Source organism: Rissa tridactyla, chromosome 10 (assembly GCF_028500815.1).
Source record: "Rissa tridactyla isolate bRisTri1 chromosome 10, bRisTri1.patW.cur.20221130, whole genome shotgun sequence".
Lineage (NCBI taxonomy): Eukaryota > Metazoa > Chordata > Aves > Charadriiformes > Laridae > Rissa > Rissa tridactyla.
In genome coordinates, this window is record NC_071475.1 from 8179701 (window position 1) to 8197191 (window position 17491).

The following is a 17491-nucleotide window of genomic DNA, read 5'->3' on the forward strand; positions in this document are numbered from 1 at the left end:
AGAAAGGAAAGCACAAAATACAACAACTGTTGGGTTGTTTTTCCTTGAAAAAATGAAATGTAATTGTAATTCTGAACTCAAAGCTGGTTTCGATGAGGTAAAAAAAGATGATTAAAGTAAAAGAATAAAAATGGACCCAGTCCTGTTGCTATGACAGACTTCAGCTAGATTTGTTGCATATCCATGACTTTGACACATAATTCTTCACCTCAAATTCCAATGAAACCTTCAGAAATTCATCACATGCGTCTTGTTTACTCCAAGAATACATTTGGATTATTTTTTTTTAAAACTAGAGCTTTAGTCTGAGCAAAACTGATTGACTTCTTAAACTTTTGCAGGTGGCTGATTCCTTACAAGGTGTAAAAGCTTCAGGTATTTTTTAGGCAGATATCGCAGTCGCTGACCTACTTAGGGCCCAAATCCTATTTGAGCACTGGTGTCCTTCTGCTGGCCCAATGGGTTGTCAGGGTGGCAGTTAGGCGAGTATGCAAATATTTGCAGAATCGGGGCCTAAATCTACTTTCCGGATACGTGCTGTTAAATCAGGCGATGCCCTCGGCGCTTTGCTGGGGCAGAACCTGGCTTATCAGTAAACCCTCATGGAGATGTTTTAATGCCACAAGGAACTGGAAACGCTGTCGGTGAGCGCGGGCGGCACCAGCGTGGCCCGACACGGGGAACTGCCGCTCCTGCCGGGCTGTGCCACCCAGGACAGATTATCATTCGGAAGGCTACGTTGGGAAACGAGGCCAGAACGGTGGCAACGCCGGGCAGAAAACGCTGTTCTGCTGTCAAGGAAATGCTACAACGGCAGGCGGGAGGCAGCGCTCCGGCAGCGGGCGAGCGGAGCCGCAGCCCTGCTGCCGCGGGGGCCGGGGGCGAGTTCCCCCCTCCCCGGGAGGGCGGCGGGAGGGGAAAGCAGGACACGCTGCGGCGCGGGGCCACCCTCGAAAATATTTAACAGTTTCTTCCCGGCGAAGGGGGGGGGTGGGCGGCGGTTTGTTTTCTTCTTTGTTTTTTTTTAAATTTCCCCGACGCCTTCCTCTCCCTTCCTGTCCCGAAATAAAAATTATTTTAAAAAAATAATATATATTAATAGTAATTAAGCGGGCGGGCGGCCGCGGCGCTGCGCGGGCGCGGGGCGGCTCCGCGGGGCGGTGCGGGGGGCGCGGGGCCCCGCCCGGCTGCTCCGCCCGGCCTGCGCGGGGGCAGCGCCGGCGCCGCGCATCCCCGGCTGGCGGGCGGCTCCGCTCCGCACCGCTCCGCACCGCTCCGCGGGGCTGCGCCGCCATGGAGGCGGTGGACCAGGTACGCGGAACCCCCTGCGGGCGGGGAACGGGACGGGACGGGAAGGGAAGGGAAGGGGGGCAGGGGGCGCAGCGCGGAGCGGGCGCGGAGCTGACTTCCTCTCTTTGCTCGTAGCTCGCCTCCGCGGGCACTTTCCGCGTAGTGAAGGAGCCGCTGGCCTTCCTCAGGGTGCTCGAGTGGGTGAGTGCCGGGGGGGGGGGGGTCCGGCGGCGGGTGGGCTGGGGAGGATGAGGAGGAGGAGGAGGGGGATGGAGGGGGGGATGTCCCCAAAGTGCGCGCCGGGCGCTGCGCCCCGCGGAACAGGTGGGAGCCGGGCTGGGACAGCGGCGGGGGCTGGGGGCGAGGGGCTGCGGCTGGGGACTCGGACAGCGATGTGGCCGGCGGGGCGGGCTGGGTGCGCGAGTGCTCCCCCCCCATCCTTGTGCTGGATGTAAACCAATTTATTTTTTTTTTTTAAAAAAAGGAGGCGGGGGGAATAAAAATCCTCATTATGCGTTTAGCAAACTTGTCTCTGGGCCGAGCGGGGAAGGAGGCAGATAATTGGTTTGCGGAGCAATGTCACTGTTTGTTGCTCTGATGCTCATTCGTAGTGAAGTCTGCAGGTCAAATGACATTCATCGCCAGTAGGTCTGCGGGAGGAGGGAGCCTCTCTGAACGGAAAGTTCAGAACATGTCATGGAGGATTAATCACATTCCCCTAACACCGACTGGCTGGGGAATTATGTAAGCCACAGATTTTGGGGGGCGCATCCCCCCGCGGGTGGGTTTATCCACATGTTCGCACCCGCCGGCCGCGGGGTGTTTGCCAGGGGGTGTTTTGGCGTGCTGGGGGCAGCTGCTCGCCCCGGACCCCGGCCCTGCCCGTGGCCAGCAGCTCTTCACCTTTGCTGGGCGCCTCGAAGGTCCTGCGGAGCTGGGCGATGGGGATGTGGCGATGCCATGGGCTTGGGACGAGGTGGCCCCGGAGCAGGGTGACCTGCATGCTGAGGGTGGACAAGGTCCGTTGTGTTCCTGGCCCAGAGCTCCCACAGACCCACTGGGCGCTGCTGCTCTTACCCCGAGGAGAAGGCAAGACACCCAGCGGTTGAGCCTTGGACACCGGTCTGGGGGGTGCTTCACCCACTCTTCAGTGCTCGCCACAAAGCAGAAGAATGCAGAGCAAAGCTATTTCTATGGCAAATAGCTGCTGGGAGCGTGGTTGCTTGACTATCTGCCTGGTGAAGCCGGGTCTGGTCGTGGTTGGGAAGGGCTTGGACTGTGCCCTCGAGGATGCTGTTGTCTTCAGGACAGCAAGTGGGAACTCTTTCCTCTTGGCTCTTTCCTAGGTCTGTAACTTCTTCCAACAGCCGAATGCAAAAGCTGCTTTTGTCGTGGTTGAAAGCTGCACGTAGAACTCCTCTGGCAGCTCGATCTGCACGTTGCCTGGTTGTGTATATATATAAATGCACATGCGGCTGTATGTAAACAGAGCTCTTCTGACGCGGCCGAGATGTGTCAGTCCTTGGCAATAAGGGAATGTGGGAGAAGGGTGCAGAGTGTGTTAACATTTAAAATGGTCTGAGAAATTACTTTTTCCCCCCTTTTGATGTGTATAAGTAAAATTAAGTGTATTTTAGTGTGTGATATCTCAGAGTGGGGCAGACTTCTTTTTTTTAATAAACATTTTTTATTATATTAATATACTTTTTTTGATTACCCAAATTCCAGCTCTCTTCACTTCATCTTATTGCTCCCATCTTCGTCCTCCTCTCGCCATCCCTACCAACTGCTATCCACCTCTCTCCACCATCTCATTCAGCTAAGTGTCCACCTCTCCTTCGGACTCATTTTTTCAGCCTAATTATCATTTTAAACTTTAAAAAAACCCAAATGCTCTAGCAGATTCTGTGGCTGCTTCCACGTTCCCTGGCAGCCTCACAGCCCTCGGTGCGCTTGATCAGAACAGTCAAATTACACCGCTAATTGCTGGATTTACAGCTGTTTCATTTTGGGTGTTAAATGATGTGTGAGTGGGGCTTTTTTTTTTTTAATGCAAAAAGTGCTGGTGACAGTGGAATTTATTAAACCTGCTCTTTTTAAGGCTGTTGAGTTTTTCAGAGTTTTACAGGAATCACCTGTTGGAGGGTGGGATCAGTGTTGTGTGAGTGACGTCGAGCTGAATCAGATCACCCTGTTTTACAGAGTTCTAGGGTTTGGGAAAGCAAGTGCGTGTAACTTTAATGTTGCCTTCTTTTGGCTTATTTGTCCTCTGAAAGGGAGGTGTAAGCTTCTGCTTTTGGAAAACTTAGGCTTTTTTTTATGCGTATTTCCCAGAAGGCCAAGTTTTGGATTTCTAGTGTGAAAAGCAAGCAGGTAGGGCACAGAGGTGGGGAAAGCCCTTTCTGCAGTCTAAGAAGAGGGAAAGCTGGCATTTCTGCCCTGTTGTTTGTGTACTACAGCCCATATGCTACTCATGGCACCTCCTAACACCTCCCACTTGAGTCCTAGATTGCATCTTCAAAGAAGTAAAGGTCATAGCCCAGCTGGTGAGGCACCCATTCTGGGCGTTGGGTGGTTCTTCTGCCTGGCGGGAGCCTTTGTGGTGTTGCAGCACAGATGGCAGAGGTGGGGGGGTTCCTCAGAAGGGCTGGGAGGGTGGAGATGATGGTATAGACGAAAAATGTCCTCAGCTGGTCCAGGCAGTCCAGCCCTGAATTTGCACTCTCATCTTTTGGGCGATTTGGGTAGGCCCACGGTGGCTCAGGGGTCAGCGCGTCTTTGCTAATCAACCTCTTGTACAATGGTGCTGCTGAAATTTGTGTATAAACGAGCGCAAATCTTTGCAAGTCTGGAGATACCTGGGGTGGCGGTAGGTTTCTCAGGTGTGAAACTGTAACTGTTGCAGAAGCAATCTGTAGGTGTGCAAGTTCCAGCTTACCTCTGGTCTGGCTCAGGCGTGGACCTCTGTCTTGTGGAGCACGGAGTTTATCTGGTCTGCCATCTTCTACTTTGACTATTATCTAGCACCTGGAGAGAAGGTGCTGAGCTAAGACTGATTCTCCTGAATATTCACAGCACCGTAATGTGTTTTCATTTGTATTTCTCGCATACTTTGTAATCTTATTTTCAGCCAAGAAATTGCATTTAGAAGGCATTAAGAGACAACATTGGCTCAGGCCCAGGAAAGTTGGGGGGGGGGGCGGGAAGTGACTTCTAGCAATTAAGCAAGACTTGCTTAATTTTTTGAACTCTACCTTGGTAATAGATTTTGTATTTGGGAGTATGCGGATCACAAATCTGGGCTTGGAAAACTGCACGCAGCTGTACAAGACAGGCCCTGGGTGTTCCCAGCTTTGAGTTAACTCTTGCTTCATGGCGTGTGCTGGGGGCAGGGACAAGCTGTTTAAAAGCCGAGTTTGTTCTTGCTCCTCTTTATTCCCTTGGCTGTTCCTCCACAGATCTTTGCATGAGAAGAGGGCGTCCTTCTGAATCTTATTTCTCATGCTAATCTACCGTGGCACTACAACCGGTTGCAACGTCACAAACACTATTACAACTTCACTTGAGAAGTGACTCTCCTACGCACGCACCTGACAATAACGAATAAGGAAAGATGAAAGAGGAGAAAATGTTCATTTGTCTGCCTGGATTAATTTCAGTCCCGTGGATCTGTGGGTGTGTTTGCACTGCTTTTATTGGGGTCCACCAAAAGGAAGCAAGACAAGCAAGTTTGTTAGTTGTGGTGTATTTTTTCCCGCAGTCGTTGCCTCTCTGGAGCCCTCCAAAAGCAAGTCAAATGAAAAGCGGGGCTGTGCGCATCGCAGTGGGATGTGTATGTGAACTATCATCTCGTGTATGTGAACTATCTTATGTATGTTCAGGTGGTTACCGGCAAAAATATTTTTGTAAAACTGGAAACTTTGTATCACTAGGCTGAGGGTTTTAATTACTTCTGCTGCTTCCTCGCAGTGATTTGCCACGAACAGACCCAAAGCAACCTGACATTTGTCCGGTTTCTGTGTAAAATAACATGAGCTGCGGTGCTGTCCGTAACACCTTTCCTTGTAATCCTTGATAAGGAGCAGAGATGCAGAAACTCCACCCTTTTGCAAGTTGGGAGGTGCTGTGGTTGCCTTGCTGATTATTTCATAGAATCACAGAATGGTTTGGGTTGGAAGGGACCTTAAAGATCATCCAGTTCCACCCCCCTGCCCTGGGCAGGGACACCTCCCACCAGACCAGGTTGCTCCAAGCCCCGTCCAGCCTGGCCTTGAACCCCTCCAGGGATGGGGCAGCCACAGCTTCTCTGGGCAACCTGGGCCAGGGTCTCACCACCCTCACAGTAAAGAATTTCTTCCTAATACCTCCCCTCCTTCAGTATGAAACCGTTTTTTGCAGGTTGTTGTTTTAAGATACTGTGTTGTTTTAAAATACTCCCAGCTCCACCAGCTTGCAGCCCTGTCCAGGCTGGTACGGGCATAGCAGAGCGGGTATGTTGGGCACAAAGACCGTACAAGTAGCTGTGTCTAAGCCAGTGCTGCTTCTTTCAGGCCAGATGTGAGTCATTTATGTTGCAGGACAAATCTGGTGGACACCGGGGCTTTTCTTGATAGGACAACTCAGAGTTGGACATTAGGATGTTCAGTGAACCCAAATGTGTCTGAGGAGTTGTTTGAATTCTTGTCTTTGTGCATAAAAAATACATTCCAGGCCTTGCATGTCTGCAGATCATGACTGTGCTTACGAGCATCTTCATGGGATGTGCCAACCATTTCCAAAGCAGTTCAGGGCATTTGGACAACAAATCCCCATCTGTCTCTGGTGGAAATTGGACAAAGGAATTGCAAGGCAGTTTCAAAAAAAATCTGTGTGTACATGGACCAAACTAACCCTGCTTTGCTTCCGTGCCTTCGCAATGTGGGCATTTGACTGGTGAGCCAGGAAAAAGGCCAGGCTCTTGCCAGCCTGGCAGGAGTCAAGCTTGCTTGGATCGTGTAGCTTCTGAAAGGGTTAGCACCCTAGCAAAGCAAAGGGTTTGCCTTGCAAACAGATGTGTCTTTGAAAGGCAAAGAGAATCTGAATCTCCAAAGGTTGATAATAAGTCTTGTCCTTTGTCCCAATGCTGATTACTCATCTGGCCATGGAGCGCTTTTGTTGGATTATATTTGCATGCATATGGATGGACGTAAGTAGCTGCGTGCTTTCAAGTGTGTCCTAGAAAAGCCTAGATATCTTGAGATGCTGTAAATAAATGAAAAAAAAATTAGGAAGGTGATGCTCGTGTGAGGCATGTGTGATTAGTAGTTTGCTCTGTAAAGTGTATTGTGGGCCTGAGATATTTTATAGTTGCTTGAGAGTCCTCATCACGTTTGCTTGTGCTTGTTTGGTTTTTGCTGCTGTCTACTATGGCATGGGCAGAGACTTTAGGTCATGGAGCAGGGTGACCTTAACATTCCTCGTGGATGCAGAGCTGGAAGAGTTGAGTGTTTGATCTTCTTCACCCTCATATTGAAAGAAAAACCTTAATAAAAATAATATTTCTTTCCGCCTGCTGATGTTGCTTATGCGATGCCAGGATCAGATGCTGCATTCAGTGCTGGGGCCATCCACCTTGATGTGCAAGATACACAAACACATGTAAAACACATATTGTCAATTTTTTTTGATGTCTGGGATGTAGGTACCTAGTTGTTCTTGAAAACCTGGGCCCAGTTACTACCTCAAAGGTCTTGTATGTGTAGTGTCAGGTCAATAAAGCATGTGCCACTTAATCAAAAAATGTAAATCCATTTCTATGGTATTTTAATATTAGAAAGGTAATTACCGTGTAACTAACCCTTCTCTGTAAGCTGTCATTAATTGGATGATTTTTTTTATAGGCAGCTTAGCATAATGCATGCAAAATACACTGCAGCTCTGAACAGACAAAAATTGCCACAGTGAAACACCGGGATGTGAGCGTCCAGGAGACCTGAGCCCTGCAAACAGGCTTTATCCGTCCCTGCTATTGGATGTGCGACTTCTGAATGCGTATCGGGGCATCGGTAATCTGCAGGCAGGGAATTCTGTTGGGCAAGTTATGTTTATTAGGAAGAACTGGGGGGTGGGTTTTGCCATTAGGCATCAGGCTGTGTTGTGTGTGATAGGAAAGATGTGAGAAGTTTCTGTAGTCTCTCTGAAGACAGATGTGAAAGCCATATGTCACTGTGTCAGCGGGACTGGGATAAAGGCAGCAGAAGCGGTAATGGTGCCTATGTGGTGTTTTACCTTGTGGTCTTAAAGTCTCAGCTTCTGGGAGTCTTGTGATTCTGAAGCCTTTGGCTTTGATAAACCACACCCTTTTGGATAAGGGTAGCAGAAGAAGGATGGAAGCCCTGAAGACAGAAAACCCAGAACACAAGTGAAAGAGAAGAAAATGTGTCTTGTGATCCCGTGGTTTTTCAGCCTGCAGAGAGCTGGCTGTTCTGCATGCCGTTCACGTGTATGTGTATCTGGGTTTGTATCTTGTTGGGAACTGAGAACTGTGCTAATCTTGTCCCATTGAAAAGTTGGTGTTAAAATGGTACAAATGCTGGTACAGGCAAGGAGGGAAGGAGAAAAGGTCAGCGATGCCTGACCGCATTGCAAATAAATGATGCCTTCATCTGAAAAGTGCCTGCCATTTTCCTCTTAGGCTCATGTTGTGGTCGTGGAAGAGTTGATTTTAAAATGTCACCTAACAATTCATTTAAATCGTGATGTTACTCAAGCAGCCCAGAGTGGGACCTGGTATAATCGAGTTATGTAGGATTAGCGCTTACGGTTGAGATACAGTGCTCCAGGAGGCAGGAGTTTTTGGAGTTATGTCCTGCTTCCGTGGAAGTCCCTGGGTGAAATTGGTAACATCTCCTCCTGGTAAGCAACCTTCTGGATGGCAGAATCTGCTGACGTTATCCGAATGTAGCTGTTTGAAGCGTTAGGAATAGAAGATGAGGAGAGAGAGACTCATTAATGCTAAATTTGATTATATATGCAAACCAGGTTTCTATGAAAGGAAGAACAAAAATGATCTGACTTTCAAACTAGCAAGAAGATGCATGGAGATAGAGGGTTCTGCCATTAGATATACACGGTTAACGTCTCTGCCAATTTTTATGAGGGAGATGTTTCTGTCATCACTCCTGTAAATCAGCATCTGCATAATTGGAGCCCCGGGTAAAAGCCCTGCGTGTTGACATCTCTGGATTCAGATGTTGCAGTCGGGGGAGGACAGGCTTGGAAGGTGCTGGCGATAAAACCCTTTCATCATTTGGATCCTGCGGTCTCTGAGTTAACCTGGATTCATGGCACTACGTGCGATCCCAAGGGGCAGGTGACCTCCCGGTTGCTGGTGGAGTCTCCGCTCTGCTCCAGCAGGGAGGACCTCCTCCTGAGGCTGGGAGCAGGTACGGCTGGACCCCGCACAGGGCCGGCCATGGGCGGCAGAGTGCTCTCGCCACACCTCTGCAAGCGCAGCTTTCTCCTTTGGCACCGAATAAAAGCGGTTAAGTAGTATTATGGTCCTGGGCTATAGTGTGGAAAACGGTCTGTCTGTCAGGTCTGGCTGTCCAGCCTGGCAACTGGCCAAAGGGGTCTTAATGGCTTTCACCCTCGGGGGGATCTGCAAAGTGCTGCAAAGAATGTTGTGGAGAGGAATGTGGAGTGCGGAGGTGCCGCTTTTAAGGTGTTTATTCAAAGTGGCGTATGTACTGCAAAGTGTGACATAGTTGCTAAGGTGACAGCTTGCTTGCTTTTTGGCAAAAGCAAAAGAATACTGAATATAGACAAACTGTAAGCTTTTGCTTTGTTTAATTTGCAATGTTTTTGTCTTCTGGCCATCGTAGAGACTTCTTGGGTTTGTCTTTGGAAGCAGTGTTTTCCTAGTCAGAATAATTCACTCTGTTAGGAAAGCTAATATTGCTGCCCGTTCTTAAGGAAATGCTTAAATCGCATAAAATGATTTAGGGTTTAGTGATTATTATTGTAGATACAAATTATGGCATTGAAAAGGTTTGGTAATGGCATTCAGTTAAGTAAGGAAGTATTCTCTAAGTGCTTTTTATATAAACAAAAAAAATACTAGGCGTTGCCTCATCAGCAGCCTATGGATGCGGGCACGTCCATCGGCGCACAGCCCAGGAGTTTTTTTGCATGTAGTATTTGCCTGCATTTGGAAAATGCTCCAACCTGGGCTGAAATGCACGGTGAGGGGAGAACTCACGTCGGTCAGGCGGAGGGGTGGGTTGTGGCGAGAGGGAGGGAAGAGGGAGTCTTGTGTTGCCCAGCTTGGTTACCGCCACGGTTGAGTATTTTCGTCGTGCCGCGAGGGGAGGAGGATCAGCAGAGGATTAGACTGACGTGGCCCCTCAGGAGAGGGGGCTTTCCAGATGAGCAGCCATCTGTGGCGTGAAGCAGCGTTACGGTCCTCAGTGGGGAGAGGAAAGCAGGAAGGTGTCACCAGCCTCATGCCAACTTTGGTCCTTAAAAGCAGCGGGGTACATGCACGATCCAGGAAAAAAAGGCCGGGAAAGGCTGAAGTAATGTGCACATTGCCATTTATTGTTTTACCTTTCCTTTCTTTGTGATGATCTAATGGGTAGATTAATGTGTTTCCCTGAACAAGCTGTTCTGTCTGTGCCTGTTCCAGAATGCCTTAGCATCTGGGGCGAAGGCTGTGCGAGAGCCTGCGGGAGCTGCTGGGTTAACGCCGTGGGGAGCAGAGTGCCGCAGCCTGGAGCTTGGGGTAAAAGCCGGCGGGGAGCCCTGTGGGCTCCTGTTCCCAGATAAGCGCTGATGCAGATGTCCCAGCCCCAGTTTGGTGGTGCCGTCGCAAGGCAGGAGTTAGAGAGGGTATTTTCAGAGTGGTCAGCGACCGTGACAGCCCACACAGGGGGCTTTTGCCAGAGGATTGGGGGTGTCTCTATGCTAAGGAGATCCCAACAAGCATCCCGAGCACTGAGGTGTGCAGGGAGGAGGTAGTCTTCTCTTTCTCTGTGCTAAGGAAGCAGGAGGAAAACTGTGAAGCAGGAAGATTTCAATGAAGGGTTATCCATTTTCAGACGAGAGGTTGCGGTCCCAGACCCACTGTCAGAAATACATCTGATTTGACTGTCTTGCAAAACGCCCAACCTGTCACTTGATCTTTATTCCACGAGAAATACCAGGGCCTACCGCGAACAGCCTGGCTGAATATTCACTAGAAGTACTCATGCACCTGAAGTATTGAGGAGGAAATTCTGCCCAGAAGATCTCAGAAAGAAATGCTACCAACACGGGCAAGAGCACTGATACGTCGGGAAGTAATTTATAGTAACAGCTCTTCAGTAGCTGTTTGAATTTCAAAAAGAAGTTTACCGTATCTGTCCTCAGTCTTCGCTTTTCCTGATGTTAATGCTCTGCCCTCCTGTGTTGTTTCTCAGGTGATGCAAATCCAAAGTATCTTTGGCTTGAAGTGATAAACCTCAGCTCAAAGCCTTTGGCACTTGCATGTTGGGTGCTTGTATTGGGGCTCCATGTTTGACATGGCATTTGCCAATCTTCCTGGTATTAGGTGGCACCCCAAATAATACCATTGAAGTAGCAAAATCTTTTTTGTCAGGCTCCCAAAAACCAAGGAGGCAACCGGCTTCTTGGTTCAGCCTCCCTGATGTGGGCTGTATTATGGCCTATGGCTGCCTTCAGTATCCAAGTCAAAATACCCCAGGATGCCGGAAAATATCTTGCAGTTCTTGAACAAGCAAACCTGAGCCTTGTTTGAACTGTCTTCAGAATAATCTTCTCCCTGGCTGCGTGCTGGAGGTACGCTTGAAGCAAAACAACGCTGTGTTTGAGTTTGAACCCACGTAGTTGCGTCCCCCTGCTACTCCTCGCACCGAGACGATGTTACACACACAAAAAGCACTGCTCTGCATCAGTTTTTTACCCCATTTAAAACAACCTTTGTACGGAAAGAGTCGTGGCTGGGAGCCGTTGGACGTGGCAAGGTCACAGCTCCCTGTTGGGACTGTAAGGGGAAATGATGCCCGTGGGTAGATATCGTGCCCAGCCCAGTGGGGTTAGGTTTGACGCTGGAAATGGGATTATCACTGCAGAATATGTGTATTGCAGTAATTATCCTTTGGAGTTGGGCAGTTTCTCCAAGTGCTTTTTTAGAGACTGTGCTTGAAAACCTCTCCTTGCAAAACTAAAGCAAGTGTGGGATTCCCCCACCGCCAAATCCAGCAGCCGATAAATCCGGCAGAGCTCTCCTGATTGCCATCTCCAAGGGCAGTCAGCGTGCTGGAGTGGAATTAGGTCCCGGTTTGACGGAACACGCCTGCCAAAAAATTAAACAATGGATGCCTTCCTGTTTAATTTTAACATTTTAATTAAATTCTTTGCTGCTGTGCGCCTTTGATCTCAGCGAGCTGATATACATGGTGTCTGCTGTTGTGTCGCAGCAGCATTTTGTTGGAATCCTGCACGCAGACGCAAGGATGCGTTTGAGTGTGGATAAAAGTGGGGGAGCCGCGTGCTGCCAAGCACCGAGTGCATCGCAAACTGACTTTTCCAATCGGTGACCAAAGGCGTGCGGACAGGGAGATTATTCATGAGTATGGCTCAATAGAGCTTCTTCCCCAGCGTATTCTCTCCCCATTTTTAATCTCCTTCTGTGAACGGTGCTGCAAGAAGGGTTTCCTTGATGGAATTACTCATTGAGAGGGCTGAGGCTGGGAGCTGAGATTTTTTTTGTTGCAAAACAGAATCAGTTTCAAGTGGGATAATTAATAAAGTTTGATCCCTCATTCAGGCAGCTGAAGTGATGCTGTATGGCTTTGACTGGCCATGTCTATTGATGAGTCCCAGCCAAGCGGCTGGTTTGAGAGCATTTTGGAGGCTGCTGGCTTTCTGCACAGCCGTGCAAAACGTGGATACCGAGCAGCACGTAGGCAAGCAGCCCCACCACGGGTGCATGGAAAAAAGTCTTCAAATAAAGACGTGGTTGCACATTTCCCCTGTGCCGATGATGGCTGGGCCTCGGTGGTGATGGAGGAGGTAAGCGAGCTGGGAGCGTGCAGTGTTTCCACAGGAAAGGTATGAGAGTGAGCTCCCTTGTGTTTTTTTTTTATAACCTGGGGCAAGTGGCTGAGGAGCGTGTGGAGTATTCGTCCTTTGCAATTTGGGCTGTACCTAAATGCCAGGGAAGCGGTCGTCATCGCTGCGTGAAAGAGTCATTGGTAGAGCTGATTTGGAAAAAGGAATTTCATTTCCTTGGGGGAGGAATAATTTTTTTCATCTAAATTTCCATTGGAAACTTTGGCATTCTGGCGAGATTGTGTATGAAGAAACGTTTTTGCCTGAAGCTACGCTATTTCAGCTCAAAATATTTCTGTAAAGAAACAGTGGTTTGGTCATATTTTCCTTCTCCTCTCTGCATCCCGGAGCATCCCCCTGCGATATCCCAGGCTTGTTCCTGCTGGAGGAGTCAGTGATGGATCCCATCAAGTGTGACCCTCCCGCACATGGGGGCGGTGTAGCCTGGCCATGGAGCCTGATTTACAGAGCAGGGGCAGCGCGAGGGGCCAGCCCAAACTCCTTGGAGGCAAAGCAGTCGTGTTCCCAGGGTAGATACTGCAAGCTCTTAGCGTTGGGACTTGCAAAGAAGAGTCAGTGTTTTTGGAGGGAAGATGGCAACTTTTTTGGAAAAAGACGAACAAGCCTAAAATGCAGAAAATGTCTTGGCGGAAATTTTTTCCATCTGACTTTTAAGACGGCGTGTGCATATTGGTGTTGGAGCCTATGTTTATATTGTGGTCTATGTTTATATTGTGTGCCTAGCACTTCTTTTCAGTCAAACGTGGAGTTTTTCAGAGCTGCAGGGAGGCAGCACAGCCCACCGAGCAGAGACTGGTTGCACCGCGTTGGGGAACCTCCTTGTTTTGCTGCGTTGGCTCCACGGGTGCTCCCGCTCTGCCCTTGCAGCCTGTCGCTCGTGGCAGGCGGCTCTGCGGAGAGGCTGCCCGTTCCAGCACAAAATCTGTGCCGGGCCAGATTGCCGGGCCCTGGCAGGCAGCAGGAGCTGGCTTCGCAGCGGGCCAGCATATGCAGGGGACGCTGGCTGTGCCACGTGGCAGAAAGCCTCCTGCCGCCACGGAGCCCGTTATGGTCCTTCCCAGGGAGGGGTGATGCTGTGAAAATGAGCTCCTTGCCTGCGGTCCTCTGTGTCCCAGTGGCATTCCCCACTGCGGGGACCAAGTGCTGTCACTGCTTTCTTTTTTTTTTTTTCTTTTTTTTTTTTTTTTGCCTCCCTTTTCTTTTTTTCATCCCCTCCATCATGTTTTCACAGCAGAATGACAGCAACAGGAGGCTGAGGGGGAGCTCAGGTCTCATGGCACATCCCATCCAGCACAGCTTGCCTTGCTGAGCAGTGACACAGAGAAGCTTTTTCTGCCATAGAACACACCGTGGCATAGTTCACTTTTCTTTTTAAAATAATTTTCCATCCTTTTGTTTATGTGCTCATTAGCGCTGGCCGCCCATGGGTGCAGTGTTGGTTGTTAATGCAGCTGAAGAGGCTCTGACAGAGCTTATAAATGTTGGTTTTTTTGTGCGGCTTAGTCCCTAAAAAGTAGTGACTCAGCAATGATCAAACATCTCTCACGGGACAGACAGTTCCCAGCTATTCCCAACTTGCAACAAAACCTGCCTGTCACTGGGCTGCCGGGAGGCAGGGCTCGAGTACCCCACATCTGTATTACTTCTGCACAGAGAGATTGCTAAGCATGTCCTGGGTGTTAGGACAAGAGTACTCTTGCTTGGTTTAAAAGAGATTATTTTTTTTCTGGGGATTTTTACACTCCACCCCGTGATGCGCTTTGGGATGCATTCAGCTTTCTCTTCTGAATAGGACTCCAGATGATGGAAATAAATTATCATAAATTAGAATAGATTGCACTCTTCAGCATCTCTACATCTGTCATTATGTTTCTTTAACAGTTCAGTTTAACATTTATACACACTCTGACAGCAGCTACGGGTGTGTATGCTATAAATATTGGCTTGGAGAAGACATTAATGGAGTTTAGGTAAACGTTTGATGCCGCTGAGATTCTGGTCCATATGGTGGTACGCAGCGAAAGCGGATTCAACGTGCCACGTATAGCGCTCGTGTGTTCCCTATAGACTGGCCTCTTGGCTTTTCATCAGCTCACCGCGTTACCAAGAAAGCGCAGGTGCCTTCAAAGAGGAAAGCGAGCTTCTTGCAGTCTGTTCTGGTTTTTCCCACCTGTATTGTTTGCAAAGTTTAAAGCCGACACGTAGCACGTATAGGTGGGAAGGGCCCAGGGAAAAGAGACGTCTCGCAGAAGCAGCAGTCAGGAATTAGGCAACAAGCTGGGAGCACTCCGCTTTGAGCATGTGTGGAAAAAAACCATGGGATCTTCTGGCCAAGATGCCATTTCCTTAGACAGTGGCAGAGTAACAGGGTGGAGGCTTTGCGGGTTGGTTGGTCACGGTTGCTAAACCTGAAATTCGTGACTCGACCCCTGATGAAACTGTCACCAAAACCACCCATGGGGAGTGTGGCTTCAGGGTTTGAGGAGTCCGGCTTGCGTCCCACTGACTTGCAGGAGGACAAATAGCCGGGACCATGATAGCAAGACGCAGGAAGAAGAATATATTGTGGTCCCTCTGGAGTTCCTTCCATCGTTCAACTGAATTTGAATGACTCCCACAAGTCTTGTTGTTGTTGTTGTTTTGGGGTTGTTGGGGTTTTTTTTTCGGTTTTGCTAATTGCAACACCTTGGTTAGCGTAGCCTGATGATGTGGCTGCCTCTTCTGCAGTATTTCTCTGATTTACCCCGCTTTTAAGCTAGCGTGAGGGTAAGATGCATGTTGTCCGGCTCGGCACTGCGGAGGGGCAGGTGGGGTAGGGCAGGCGGGGGCAGCCCAGCCTCTGCGCCTGATGTGGGGCCCAGGGAAACATCTGGCTCCTGCCGGCCCCGGGGCACGTCTGCTGCGGCGAGGAGCCCCCGTGTAATGCAATGTAAGTAATGAAGTAGCTGTAATGTACAGACCGGCTCAAAACAGGGCAAGCCGAAGTGCTCTTCACACTGTAAATTGCTGAAGGTCTTTATGATGCCGGTGAATTAAAAATCTGAGAAGAAAAAGAAACCCTCCAGTGCTGTTAAGTTCAAGACGCATCTTTTAAAAGCCGCTGGTGGGGAGGGGAAGAGATAACTTACCTGAATGGAAATGTATTTAAACTCTCTATCTTGTACCGTTCTGGGTTACTGCAAAGAAAGCAGTGTATCCCCTGCCACTTGGAGAGCTGGAGAAATTTTTGTATGAACTGAATGGGTTTCTGTGATGGTTTTTGATTTGAATCGTTAGCCAGATTTTCAGGCCGGTGCAGGTTATTTCTTTAAGAAGAAGTTGCTTTGGATGTCGTGGTGGTGCGCGTGTGCTTATTCGCACTGGCAGTACGGAGGAGCCTGGTGAGGGATGCTGTGCCCACAGCTCCCGTCCCCCCGGCTGAGCGGAAAGCCCTCTCTTACCTTTTCCTCAAGTTTCCAGGTTTTGTTGTTGTTCTGACTGCTTGTGGGACTCCGGGGGGGGGGGGGGGGGGAGAAAAAAAAAAAAAGTTTTGCAAAGCAAAGCCATTAGCAAAATCCTTCTGCCCAGAGCAAAGTCTTGCCTGTGATTTTCCTTTGAACAGCTAGTTGTGTCTGCCTGAGCTTGCGGCTTGCATTTATGTCTCTTGAATGATGCCATAAAGGAACTAAACTGTATTTAAAGAAAGGCAGCACTTACATTCGCCTGATGTTAAAGACGTTTTAGCCTGGCCAACAATATTTCCTGGGGAGCCTTGCTACAGCAAGGAACCCTTCGGCCTTCTCCAGGTTGAAAGAGAAGCTGGACTCTGGGGAGCGGTTTTGAAGCATTGAAACTCTTTTATCATTATTTGTTGTATTTCTTTTCTGCGTCTTTTGAGGCTCTTTGAGGCCTGGACACTTCAGACCTGGACGCCGTGGGTGCAGCCCCTGCCACACAGCTGTGACAGGCACGGGTTTCTCCGTGATGCCCCGTATGAGCATCCTGAATTTGAGAAGGGATGCGGAGTGGGAGGAAATTAATGCAAGCAATCTGCATTGGACCTCTTATCATGAGAATATCTCCTTGAATTGTTTAATTAATTGTATTTTTTTATTATTTTACCTCTGATCTAGTCTGTAAAGATCCTCTTGTGCGGAGGGGAGAGAAAAAGGCCTTATTGTGGGTGGGTTTTTGTCTTTGTTTTCAAATATACATAATGTTCTCCTAGGAAATGGATCTATGTACGTCTCTCTTACTAAATTTGCCAGGTTTTAGCTTTCACATACGACTAACTTCCATAAATCCCAAAGCTGCTTCTTTTAGGTATTCTGTTCCCATAGTAAACCTGGAGATGACCTATTCCCAGTTCCTACTGTCACCTGTACCTGGCTGAAAGGCCCTTCGGGGTAGGACAGGAGAAGAGTCACACTTTTTTTGTACTCCAGTCAGTGCTGGATCTCGGTGTTTAAAAATATCACAAGTGAAAAACATGGATGTGAGTCATACAGAAAGCACCCTTCATTTCTAACGGAATATAAATATCAGAGAAACACATTCTTCAGATGTTTCCTCCTCCTGAGAGGTAGCCACATCTAAGATTTCTGTTTGAAGTGTTCAGTCATAGACATCGGTCCCCTGCTGTCAGAGTGACCACTAGATACTGGAGACGCCTATTAAATGTTAATAGCTAATGCTGTGCCAGAGCTACACCAGTCACGAGGGCCTGAGTGAGCTCTGCACGAAGGGAAAACGCAGAGAAGGCTGTGACTTCACTTCTTGGGTCAAGATACTCCAGCAATCGCGGTCTGCAGTAAATGCCTCACTTCTGGAAAGTCTGGTGCTCACGTTGGACCTAAATGCTCATCCACATCTAAGACGTGTGGTGTCATATTCCAGGACAGCATATCTGCACGCTTTTGGGGCAGGGAGCTCTTTCTTTTCAGCCATCCCCTTTGCCCCTTAGCAGCTGGTGGACTATGATTTTGTGTCTGCAAATTTTTGAAGCAAGCATGTGTAAAAAATATATATGCGTTTTCCTGTGTTTTTATAAGATTAATATTTTAAAGGCTATTTAATACAAAATTGCAGAAAATTATTTAAATCTGAGACA

At 48.8% G+C, this 17491-nt stretch overlaps 1 protein-coding gene across 3 annotated transcripts in view; it reads left to right on the forward strand.

The window, feature by feature from the left end:
- The first annotated feature begins 1204 nt into the window (after window positions 1–1204).
- Window positions 1205–17491, forward strand: part of SYNPR (synaptoporin) — a 110543-nt gene continuing 94256 nt past the window's right edge. The window contains exons 1-2 of one of the 3 annotated variants that reach the window (XM_054216267.1): window positions 1205–1311; window positions 1426–1491. In XM_054216267.1, the coding sequence (XP_054072242.1) occupies window positions 1294–1311; window positions 1426–1491 (84 nt within the window). In that variant the 5' untranslated portion in view covers window positions 1205–1293. Of the gene's footprint in view, window positions 1312–1425; window positions 1492–9472; window positions 9513–17491 lie in introns of those variants that run through there. The other 2 variants (XM_054216264.1, XM_054216263.1) reach the window with 2 other exon arrangements.